The 12,735-nt window shown below is 37.7% G+C and overlaps 1 protein-coding gene across 1 annotated transcript in view; it reads left to right on the forward strand.

Moving 5' to 3' along the window:
- The window catches only part of ME1 (malic enzyme 1), a 195,194-nt gene that overhangs the window by 18,064 nt on the left and 164,395 nt on the right, over positions 1-12,735 (forward strand). The window contains exon 2 of the mRNA XM_017515763.2: positions 3,887-4,020. Within this exon, the coding sequence (XP_017371252.1) occupies positions 3,887-4,020 (134 nt within the window). The remainder of the gene's footprint in view (positions 1-3,886; positions 4,021-12,735) is intronic.

Below are 12,735 nucleotides of genomic sequence, written 5' to 3' on the forward strand. Positions count from 1 at the left end.
TTTGTCATGTTAGGAATTTTCATTGCTGCTTGATAGTCTCAGTTTTCTCAAGAAGATATACATAGGTTAATTAGCACAATCCAGAAGAATAGTTGTCCTGTTTGCTGCCCTCAGCAGTGCAACAATGTACCATTCTGCTGTCTAGGGATCTACTCCAAAGGTTTTTTAGGAATAGGGAAAGGAAAGGATAGACAAAAAAGGAGAAAAACCAGGGTTGAACTTAGCATATATGAGGTTGCTTTTAGAGAATTAGATGTACAAGTGGTCTGGAAACCTTACATAGATAGATAAATAGATGTCTAATATTTTCAACTACATGAAAGACTTGGTAGAAATCAAATGAAAGTTAGAACCTGCTTGTATAATTTGGATCCATTATCTTTTGTTGTATAGGCCCTGCAGGATAATGCCAAGGTAAAAATTCTTTGAAACATTTTACTTTAAACTTTAGACATAAATGACCTGTTTATAAATTTCTACAAAATATATCTCTAATGAATATGTCTCTGTTAGTGTGAAAAATAGAAACTGTGGCTTAAATGAAGTCATACAATATCCATTTTAAATTTTTCAGGGATTTTAAGATTTAAGCTTACTTACTGATTGATGTTCTTTTAACTTACAAAGGGTAGTAATAGAATGTGAACCCAGTCATAGGACTATGCTTTTTCCCCAATCCTAGGACTTTAACTTGGCCTGGTTCCCTAGATTTCTAAGCCCTAGGTTTTGTTGCTGTTGTTTTTAAAAGAATTGAATTGGCACTTGCTAAAGTAATTTAGTAATTTAGTATGTCTTGGAAGATTTGGCTAACAGTGTATGGGAGTTTGTAGTTACTAAACATCAAAGAATATAAAAAGATTTCCAGATGGCATTGTCATTTACATGGCATAAGAGGTGGAGAACTGTTAGATTTAGGAATCGGTTTCAGAACAGACCACTGGAAAATTTATATTAAAACACTGGCTAAGTATAGCAATAAATGTTGTTAAATGCCACTTTTAAGTGAATGAAAGGGCATATGTTAGTACTTCTTACAATAAGACTTATTATCAGAATATTGATATTTTGATTATTATGTTTTTGGGCAGATTTTCAAGGCATGACACTAAGTTTACTGCTTTTTTGAATATATTTGTATATTTTTGAGACTTTAGCCAGCTTTTCTTTACCCTTCTCATTTTCTAGTTAGAGAAGAATCCATTGAGTTTTCTCTTTTTTCTTTTTCAAATACATTACTGCCCATAATTTTATCTCATTCCAAGGAGTTATTTCATGACATTTTGTTTTAAATGTTGTCTTCCCAGGTATCTTTAACAAGTGAAGTCTGTCTTCCATTTTATAAATTACTCTTTTATACAAATATCTGTTTCTTGTTGCTTTAAATTTTAAAAGTAATTTGATCAGAATGAATATTCTAATCAGTTTTTTGAGCAGTAATGTAATAGATTTGTAAAATTTTTAATGTCTCTAAAATGGAATATTTGAAATTGTTTATGAATTCTAAATTTTCTAATAATAAATTTTAATAAATTATATTCTATTGAATATGTTAAAATTTGATGTACAACAAATTACCGAGTTCTAATTATGTCAGGCACTGTTGTAAGCGTTAGGGAGAAAGCAGTGAAGACAACAAACAAAATTCTGTGGCGTCATGGAGTTTTCATTCTGGTGTGGGGACACAAACCACAAGTAGAAAAGTAAATGGCAGGCAAAGAGTTTAGGCAATACCACAAATGTCTCCTGATGCCAGCTGGAACTGCTGGGCAAAGGTCTGAAAGACTGTACTGTCTAGCATTTAGGTATCCAGGAGGGGGTGATTGGTCCAGACACAGTTGGACATACTGGATTATCCTCTTAGAAAGGGATCATTCTGCTGCCATTCACACATATTGGAACTCCAGAGGATGCCCATCTGTAACAGTGGGCGCTTTTGCAGCTATGAGAATGGCTGCTAATGAAAAATATCCTGCAACTAGACACCAGCTGTGGTGATAGCACTTAGAGACCTTATGAGAATTGAAAGTTGTACACTGCTTATTGTGCTGAAGATTTTGGAGCCATTGGTCTCCGCTAGCTTTTGCAGTTATCTTAGAGAGCTCTATCACGGCACCATTCAGTGGACGAATTTGTCTTTCTTAAGTCTGGCCCTCAACTCAGGAGGCTAATTAAACATAAACTTTTCTATCAGTGACATGAATTAATAGGTATATCTATGAGAAAAATTAGAAGAAAGAGAGGATTGTTCATTCATTGACTTCTTTCACAAATTTCTTGGGGTTGGATATGTTTATTCTTAACCAATCAGGGTTTGTCATCTTCCTGTGGAATGAACCAAATTATTTCTCCTTTTTCCCAAGTAATACACTTTGTAAGTTCTCAAGAGTCACTATGCTGTCATTGCAAGGAACTTTCAGGGACGGAGGAATCACTGTAGAATCACTCAATGCAAAATTAGTGAACACATTCTTACCCATCCAGGTTGTTTACAGATAGCAGTAGTCACAATGAGCAAAACCAACTGTCTTAGTCCTTTCAGGCTGCCATGACGGAATACCATGAACTGGATGACTTATAAGCAAAAGAAATTTATTTCTCACAGCTCTGGAGGCTAGGAGGTCCATCATCAAGGTACTGCAAATTTGGTGTCTGGTGAGGGGTCTGCTTCCAGATTTGTAGACAGTGGTCTTCTCACTGTGTCCTCATATGACAGAAGGTCTGAAAAGCTTTCTGAGGTCTCTTTTATAAGGGTACTAATCCTATTCATGAGGGGTCTGCCCTCATGACCTAATCACCTCCCAAAGGCCCTTCTTCCTAATGCCATGGACTTGGGGGTGAGGATTTCAATATGAATTTTGGGGGACACAAATGTTCAGACCACAACACCAACTATCATATCATATCGGTGTACTTACCCTGGACCCAGAGGAACAGCAGTCACAGTCTACACAAAGAAGTCTCTTGGACTTCAGTGTCCCCAGTGGGAGGCCTCTCCAGAGAAACTCCTTATCCTAATCTACCTGATCACTTTCTTGACTACAGGAGGTGCTCTGCTATTACTGTGCCTTGAATTATGTGCCAGTGAATATCTTACGTCCATTATGGTTTATGTATCAGCACATAATATCTATTTGGTTTAATTTGTTTTTGAGTTTCATGGTTCATTATTATCATTTGTTTTATACAATCAACGTTCATCTAAACAGATAACATAGATATAAATAATAGAGTTGTAGTGGATATACTAAGGCTTTAGAGAGGAGGAAGCATTTGAGGTAACGCATGAAGATCAGAGAAACAGGGAAGGATATCCTGACCATGTGCCATGGAAGAATAAAAGGGCATAGTATGTATGGGCAATGGTTAGAAGTTTTGTATGCCTGGGAGTGAGTAAGAATCAAAGGCTACAACTTGGGAGAGGACTATTAAAACAGGTAACTCAGAATCATGTAGGGCATTTCCTGCCCTAAAGGTGGAATCACAGCAGGGTACAAGTGACTTACTCACATTCATAATTTTAAAATCTCTTTTAATGACTTTTTATTTTTATATTTACTGAAATTAATAATAAAGATTATATCTTCTTTCATTTTTGTGTCTTTAAGTAGTTTCCTTCCATTAATCATCTGATTTTATCCTAATAATCTTGAGTGGCATAGCTCTGAAATATTATAGTATTCTAATTTCTAGAGATAGGGAAACTGAGATATGGAGAGCTTACATGATTTACTCACAGCCACATGGCCATGCTTCCAGTGATGCAGACTTCTGATTTTTATTGCATACACTTGTTGGATTTTATATGTGTGCTTTCTGTCTATTTTCCTCTCAAATACTATTGTGGTTTTTGTTTCTATTTATTTATTTATTTATTTTTTCTCTGTAGGACTTGGCCTTTACCCTGGAAGAGAGACAGCAATTGAACATTCATGGATTGTTGCCACCTTCCTTCGTCAGTCAGGAGATTCAGGTCCTTAGAATACTAAAAAATTTTGAGCGTCTGAAGTCTGACTTTGACAGGTAACACATTGCTCAAGGTGGTTTTTATATTTCTATTAGGCAGTTGTCTAGTTTATTTTTTATTGGGTGAGAAAATGAAAACATTTAATGATTTGGAAAAGGTAGTCAACTTTGAGGAGAATTTGCCTGTAAATACAATGATGTTCTAAAAAAAGTTTACTCTCTCTAGGAACATTTAAATAAAATAAAATTTTGTTTTCTAAACTGTATGCTCAGAGAGACCATGTTACTCTTATGATAAAATTGTTACTGTAAAAGTAAATTATCAGGAAATACCATCCTAAAGGAAACAAAATAGGTTAAAGTGGCTTTTGGTCAGACTTTAAGTATATTGTAGGTGAAAGCACACATTTCCAGCCTCCAGACTTTTTCTAACATGGTTGCAAATTTAGGTCACTTACTTTCTATAGTATTCAGTATAGGATTCAGTTTCTATATTTGCACAAAGATGAAGATAATATTTTCCCCTACTTTTGGGATTAGATAGCCTTAGGTTGAAATTCTGGCTGTATCTCACTAGCAGTAGATCCTTGAGCAAACCACTAAAGCCTTTGCCATGGCCACTTAACTGCTTTGCTCTCTGCTTTTGACGTCACTCTTTCTTACTAAGGTACTAAACCTTTGTAGCCCTAGTTTTTCTTCATCCATGGATTAGAGAGAACAATAGTTATTTGAAAACATTGTTGTGAGGGTTAAAAGAGATAGCCAACTCAGTGTCAAGTAAGTATGGGTATTAATCAGGGTTCTCCAAAGAAACAGAGCTGATAGGATGTGTGTGTGCATGTATGTGTGTGTATAATTGAAAATATAAATATAAATGGAAAAAGAGAGAGAGAAAGAGAGAGAGAGGGAGGGAGGGAGGGAGGGAAGAAGAAAGCTTGTTAAATCCAAAATCTTCAGGTAGGTTGTCAGCCTGAAGATTGAAGGAAGAATTGCAGTCGAGCCCAAAGGCATTGTGGTGGCAAAATTCATTTTTGCTGGAAAGGAGGTCAGTCTGTGCTATTAAGGCCTTCAACTGTTTGGAGGAGGCCCACCTACATTTTGGAGTGTAATCTACTTTACTTGAAGTCCACCAATTTAAATGGTAATCTCATCCAAAATCACCTATGCAGAAGCATCAAGAATAGTGTTTGACCAAATGTTGATACACCATGTTTGTTATGAACTGAATGTTTGTGTCCCCCTACAAAGTTTTTTGTTGAAATCAATTCCCTGTGATGTTACTTAGAGGTGAGGACTTTGGGTGATGATTAGGTCATAAAAATGGTACCCTCGGCTGGGCACGGTGGCTCACACCTGTAATCCCAGCACTTTGGGAGGCCGAGGCAGGCAGATCACTTGTGGTCAGGAGTTCAAGACCAGCCTGACCAACATGGAGAAACCCTGTCTCTACTAAAAATACAAAATTAGCTGGGCGTGGTGGCACATGCCTTTAATCCCAGCTACTTGGGAGGCTGAGACAGGAGAATTGCTTGAACTCAGGAAGCAGAGGTTGCGGTAAACCAAGATCATGCCATTGCACTCCAGCCTGAGCAACAAGAGTGAAATTCCGTCTCAAAAAAAAAAAAAATAGCACTCTTATGAAATGGGATTAGTACCCTAAAAAGAAGAGGCCAGAGTAACAATGAAAAAGACCCCAAGATCATATGGATTCAAAACTGAATTCTACTAGAAATACAAAGAGGAGCTGGTATCATTCCTTCTGAAACCATTCCAAGCAATCAAAAAGGAGGGACTCCTCCCTAACTCATTTTGTAAAACCAGCATTATCGTGATACCAAAACTGGGAAGAGGCACAACAAAAAAGAAAACTTCAGGTCAATATCCCCTATGAACAAAATGTGAAAATCCTTGATAAAATACTGGCAAACCGAATCCAGCAGCACATCAAAAAACTTACCACCACAATCAAGTCGACTTCATCCCTGGGTTGCAAGGGTGGTTCAACATATGCAAATCAATAAACATAATCCATCACATAAACAGAACCAATGACAAAAACCATGATTATCTGAATAGATATAGAAAAGCCTTTGATAAAATTCACCAACCCTTCATACTAAAAACTCAATAAACTAGGTACCGATGGAACATATCTTAAAATTATAAGAGCTGTTTATGACAAACACACAGCTAATATCATACTGAATGAGCAAAAGCTGGAAGCATTCCCTTTGAAAACTGGCATAAAACAAGGATGCCCTCTCCCACCAGTCCTATTCAACATAGTATTGGAAGTTCTGGCCAGGGCAATCAGGCCAGAGAAAGAAAGAAAGGGTATTCAAACAGGAAAAGAGGAAGTCAAATTGTCTCTGTTAGCAGATGACATGATTTTATATTTAGAAAACCCCATTATCTCAGATCAAAAACTCCTTGAACTTATAAGCAACTTCAGCAAAGTCTCAGGATACCAAATCAGTGTGCAAAAATCACAAGCATTTCTTTACACGAACAATAGTCAAGCAGAGAGCCAAATCAAGAATGAACTCCCATTCACAATTGCTACAAAGAGAATAAAATATTTAGGAATACAACTAACAAGGAATGTGAAGGACCTTTTCTTGGAGAACTACAAACAACTGCTCAAGGAAATAAGAGAGGACACAAACAAACGGACAGAAATTCCATGATCATGGGTAGGAAGAATCATATCCTGAAAATGGCCATGCTGCCCAAAGTAATTTATAGATTAAATGCTATTCCCATCAAGCTACCATTTACTGTCTTCACAGAACTGGAAAAAACTACTTTAAATTTCACATGGAACCAAAAAGGTCTGGCAATCGTAAGCAAAAAGAACAAAGCTGGAGGCATCACACTACCTGACTTCAAACTTGTTTGGTTACAATAACCAAAATGGCATGGTACAGATACCAAAACAGATATATAGACCAATGAAACCGAACAGAGACCTCAAAAATAACACCACACATCTACAACCATCTGATTTTCGACAAACCTGACAAAAACAAACAATGGGGAAAGGATTCCCTATTTAACAAATGGTGCTGGGAAAACTGGCTAGCCATACACAGAAAACTTAAATTGGACCCCTTCCCTATACGTTATACAAAAATTTACTCCAGATGGATTAAAGACTTCAATGTGAAACCTAAATCCATAAAAATCCTAGAAGAAAGTCTAGGCAGTACCATTCAGGACACAGGCATGGGCAAACATTTCATGACTAAAACACCAAAAGCAGTTTCAACAGAAGCCAAAATTGACAAAATGGACCTCATTAAACTAAAGAGCTTATGGTCAGCAAATGAAACTATCATCGAAGTGAATAAGCAACCTACAGAATGGGAGAAAAATTTTGCAATCTATCCATCTGACAAAGGTCTAATATCTAGAATCTACAAGAAACTTAAATTTACAAGAGAAAAACAACCCCTTCAAAAAGTGAGCAAAGGATATGAACAGACATTTCTCAAAAGAAGACATTTATGTGGCCAACAGACATATGAAAAAAAAAAGCTTATCATCACTGGTCATTAGAGAAATGCAAATCAAAACCGCAATGAGATACCATCTCACGCCAGTTAGAATGGCGGTTATTAAAAAGTCAGGAAACAACAGATGCTGGCGAGACTGTGAAGAAATAGGAATGGTTTTACATTGTTGGTAGGAGTGTAATTAGTTCAACTAGTGTGGCAATTCCTCAAGGATCTAGAACCAGAAACACCATTTGACTCACCAATCTCATTACTGGGTATATACCGAAAGAATTATAAATCATTCTACTATAAAGACACATGCACACATATGTTTATTGCAGCACTATTACAGTAGCAAAGACATGGAACCAATCCAAACACCCATCAATGATAGACTGGATAAAAAAAATGTTGCACATGTGTACCATGGAATACTACTCAGCCATAAAAAAGAATGAGTTCGTGTTCTTTGCAGGGACATGGATGAAGCTGGAAACCGTCATCCTCAGCAAACTAATACAGGAATGGAATACCAAGCACCACATGTGGGAATTGAACAGTGAGAATACATGGACACTGGGAGGGGAACATCACACACTGGGATCTATCACTGGGTAGGGGAAGAGAGGAGGGAGAGCCTTAGGACAAATTCCTAATGCATGCAGGGTTTAAAACCTAGATGACAGATTGATAGGCACAGCAAATCACCATGGCACATATATACCTAAAAAAAACCTGCACGTTTTGCACATGCATCCCAGAACTTAAAGTAAAATAAAAAATAAAAGAGGCCTAAGAAAGCTGCCCTTTCCCTTTCCCTCAATGTGAGGATGCAGTGAGAAGATACTGTCTATGTGGAATGGGTTCTTATCAGGCTCAGAGTCTGCTGCCACCTTGATCTTGATCTTCCCGGCCTACAGAACTATGAGAAATCAATTTCTGTTGTTCATAAGCTACCTAGTTTATGGTATTTTTGTTATAGCAAAGTGAATGTACTATGACACCACCCATATGCATCTCCTCAAATCATACTTAATCTTTCAATAAAGGCAATACCAAAGTTCATACTTTCACCTAACACAACATAACTATCCTGCATACAACCAAAAATGAACCAACCCTTTTCTCAAAAGAGGATGCCAAATCCTTGGGTGATGTTTATTCTCATCGATATTCCTTAGCTTAAACACTGTGATATTATGTTAGCAATACTTAAATACTATGATGCAGAATCAGTATATCATATTATTTGATAAGGTGATAAGGAAGAAAATTATATTTTCTGATATTTGCAAATGGATTTTTGCTTTTATGTGTATACACACATATTAATAGAAAATTAAGGAAGAAATGCTTATGACAATTAGAGTCTTTTCTTTAGTTGATCACATGGTCATAGCTAGTATTTATAACTATCTTTTTCCATGACCCAGTCCATATCCCCTTTGCCCTCAACAAGTATCTCAGATGATTTTGATTCTTTACCTGGTGAGGGTGACTCAAACCTTCCATCCTGAAGTCTGAGCCATTAGTAATCCTGCTTGAATTGGATTGTTGTTTCCATTAGCTTTAATCACAGAGCATGGTAATATTAAGAGCTACCCTAAGGGATCTCCGGTGTTTCAGACATACTCTCTCACCTCCGCTATAGTGTAACAGTTTAGTTTCCTCTTGGTAGTCAGGATCAGTTTTTCCCAGCCAGCACAGTAACTCCTTTCTTGGCCTGCTAATTCAGGTGCCCAAAGTGCCTAGGTGGCAGTCTTAATTTCCTGTTCAGTGGGTTTATTAGTGTTTCTCTGGATGGAAACATTCTTCCCTTTGGAATAAAGACCTCTAGACAAGCAGAGCATAAAGTCACAGGGGCAGAAAGGAGAAATTTTGATAGTGTGTCGCTAGGGTTGTTAGTGAGTGGTGCCATTCTCATTTCCACTCCTTGATTCCTACACCTATGAATCCTGACTATGAGAAAAACAGTACCATTTTTTAGACACTGATGCAGAGCATATACAGCCTCCTGAAGAACCTTGCCTCAGCTTTGCAGGATATTGCCACTTTGCTGGTACTGTAACTGAGTCTTCAAAAGTGTGTTCCACTTTTCTGTCAAACCAGTTGCTTCAGATTTTGGGAAGCATTGTACAACTAGTGAGTTTCATGAGCATGGGCTTATTCCTGTACTTCATTTGCTATAAAGTGAGTTTCTTGATCAGAAGCAATGCTGTGTGGAATACCATGATGGTAGATAAGGCATTTATTATATCATGATGGTAGATAATGCATTTTGTAAGTCCTTGAATAGTAACTTTGGCAGGAACATTGCAGCCAGGGAAGGCATATCTAGATCTAAAGTAAGGGCCTATTCCAGAAAAAAAATACGTTGTTCTTCCCATGATGGAAGCTGTTGAGTATAATCAACTTGCCACCAGGTAGCCAGCCGGCTGATTACCCTGGAGACTGATGCCTCACTGGGGACTCAGTGTTAGTCTCTGCTGCAGATTGAACACTTAGCAGTGGCTATAATAGTCAGGTTGGCCTTAGTGAGTGCAAGTTCATGTTGCTGAGCCTATATTTAACCTCTATCCCTGCCACCATGGCCACTTTGTTCATGAGCCCATTGGATGTGATGGGGTGGCTGGGCAAAGAGGCTGACTCATTTTGTCCAGTATGTATACATTTTCTTCTTTTTAAACTCCTTCACAACCTTTCTTTCATTTGTTCCATAACATTTTCCTTTAGTTGCTGTGTCCTTTATTTTCTTTTCATGGGCCATTTTATCAGCTATCTGCTAAGAACTGGTGACCTTTATATATTTACTACAAACTGTTCCTCAATATATATTGAACATCAACTCAGTGTCAGGAACTCTTTTAGATATTGGAGTTGTATGCAATGATCTCTGATCTTATAACATTTACATAAATTATTAAAAATTATTATTTTGAAAGAGGGTCTCACTCTATTGCCCAGGCTGCAGTGCACTGACATGACCATAGCTCACTGTAGCCTCAACAGCCTGGGCTCAAGCAGTTCTTTTCTGCCTCACCCTTCCAAGTAGCTAGGACTACAGGCATGTACCACCATGCCTGGCTTATTTTTAAATACAAATTATTAAATTTTGTGAATAGTAATAAAAATTTGTAAATTCTAAAATATGCCAGAAAATGATTACCGTCTTGGGGTGGGGGAAGTAAAGGTAGAATAGGGTAAAGAGGAACTGAGAATGCTGAGGGTAGGTATAGCCAGTTTGCATTGTTGAGTTGGGTGACAAGGATAGCCTCTATTGAGAAGGTGAGTTTTGAGCAGTAATCAAAGATGGTGAAGCAGTTAGCCATGAAGAAGTCTGAGGAACGGTATTTTGTGGCTGACATGTTCAAGAATCAATAAGGAGACTTAGGTCTAGAGTAGAATGAGCTAGGGAAAGAATGGCAAATTGGGAAAGGAAGTTAGTGAGGTAATGGGTGATGGATTAAGTATGGCTTTGCAGGGTGCTAAAGGACGTCTGCTATACTATGAGTAAAAAGGTTAGCCTTTTGAGGTTTTTGAACAGAAGAGCCACATGATCTAAACTATAGTTTCACAAAGACTGGCTGCAATGTTGAGAATAGAATGTAGTCTGGGAGAACTCTTAGGTGACTATTATAATAATCCAGGCAAGAGATGATGGTGATTTAGATCTAGGATAATAGCAATGAGGGTAGTCAGATTTTGAATATATTTTGAAAGTAAAACCAACACAATTTCTTCATGTATTTCACATGAGTGTTAGAAAGCTTTCAGAGAAGACGAGTGTGTTATGCTGTCCTTGTATTGCTGTAAAGAAATACCTGAGGATGGGTAGTTTATAAAGAAAGGAAGTTTAATTGGCTCATAGTTCAGCAGGTTGTACAAACATGGCACCAATATTTGCTGCCCCGGTGAGGAAGCTTACAACCATGGTGGCAGATGATTTGGGAGCAGGTGCATCACATGGCAAGAACAAGAGCAGGATAGGTGGGAAGTGCCAACTAAATCTTGCATCAACTTAGAGCAAGAACTCATCACCAAGGGATTGTGCTAAACCATTCATGAGGGATCCACCCCTATGATCCAAATACCCAGCAGGACCCACCTCCAACACTGGAAATTACATTTCAACATGAGATATGGAGGGGTCAAACACCCAAACCATATCAAGGAGAAACCAGCAAGTAAACAGAAAAGGAATGACCAGAGAGATAGGAGGAAAACTGTGAGAATATGATACACTGGAAGTCAAGGAAAGAAAGTATATTGAGCCCTAGAGAATACCTCCTGTGTCAAATGTTCTAATAGGTAAGGTGAGGTCTGAGAATAGACCATTGATTTAGCAATGGTAATTTCCACATTGCCAAATTAATTTTATTGTGTCTAAAGTTAAACTCTTTGTCTTCCACATGTTTACTTTCTGGGTTTTGTCTAAACATTAGAATCCATGCATCTCTTACTCAGAATTCTGTGCATTTTCAGCTATTCTAGGGAATGAAAATCAATTCAAAAAGGCTGGTAAGATTGTTGAGTAATTTTGCAAGATTCTTTTAAGTTGTACTGAGCAGTTTGAGTTTTATTCTATAAACGATTGAAGGTTACAGACAACATGAGAAGGTTTATATTTACAAAGATAACTCTGGGTCAGAAATGACTCTAGAAAGAAAACGGCCATAAGATACAGACACAAAGAAGAGTTTCTGGAATTTCCCTATCTTAGTTATTTTTAGGATGAGTGTTACATTCCCTTACTTATTTGCTGTGTGTCATTTCCCTTGGTTATTCAGTACTGCAAGTCAAAGGATGAAATCTTTCTGCTAACTTACTTACTATTAAACTAAATCTATAGTGGTGTTTTCATCTCTTTTAAAATAGGGATTAAGTCTCATCAAGTGTTAAAGAAAACTGTGCTATTTCAGCAATGATATTAATGTTTCAATGATATTAATTAAGTTTATGGTTCTTTATTCTCTGAGATATTTAAGAATATTTCTTGACTCAGCGTGGTGGCTCACACCTGTAATCCCAGCACTTTGGGAAGCCAAGGCAGGCAGAGCACTTGAGGTCAGGACTTCAAGCTCAGCCTGGCCAACATGGTGAAACCCTGTCTCTACTAAAAATACAAAAAAAGTTAGCTGGGTGTGGTGGTGTGCACCTGTAGTTCCAGCTACTCAGGAGGCTGAGGCAGGAGAATTACTTGAACCTGGGAGGCAGAGGTTGCAGTGAACTAAGATCACACCACTGCACTCCAACCTGGGTGACAGAGCAAGACTCT

The sequence above is a fragment of the Cebus imitator genome, unplaced genomic scaffold (assembly GCF_001604975.1).
Source record: "Cebus imitator isolate Cc_AM_T3 unplaced genomic scaffold, Cebus_imitator-1.0 Scaffold558, whole genome shotgun sequence".
Classification (NCBI taxonomy): domain Eukaryota; kingdom Metazoa; phylum Chordata; class Mammalia; order Primates; family Cebidae; genus Cebus; species Cebus imitator.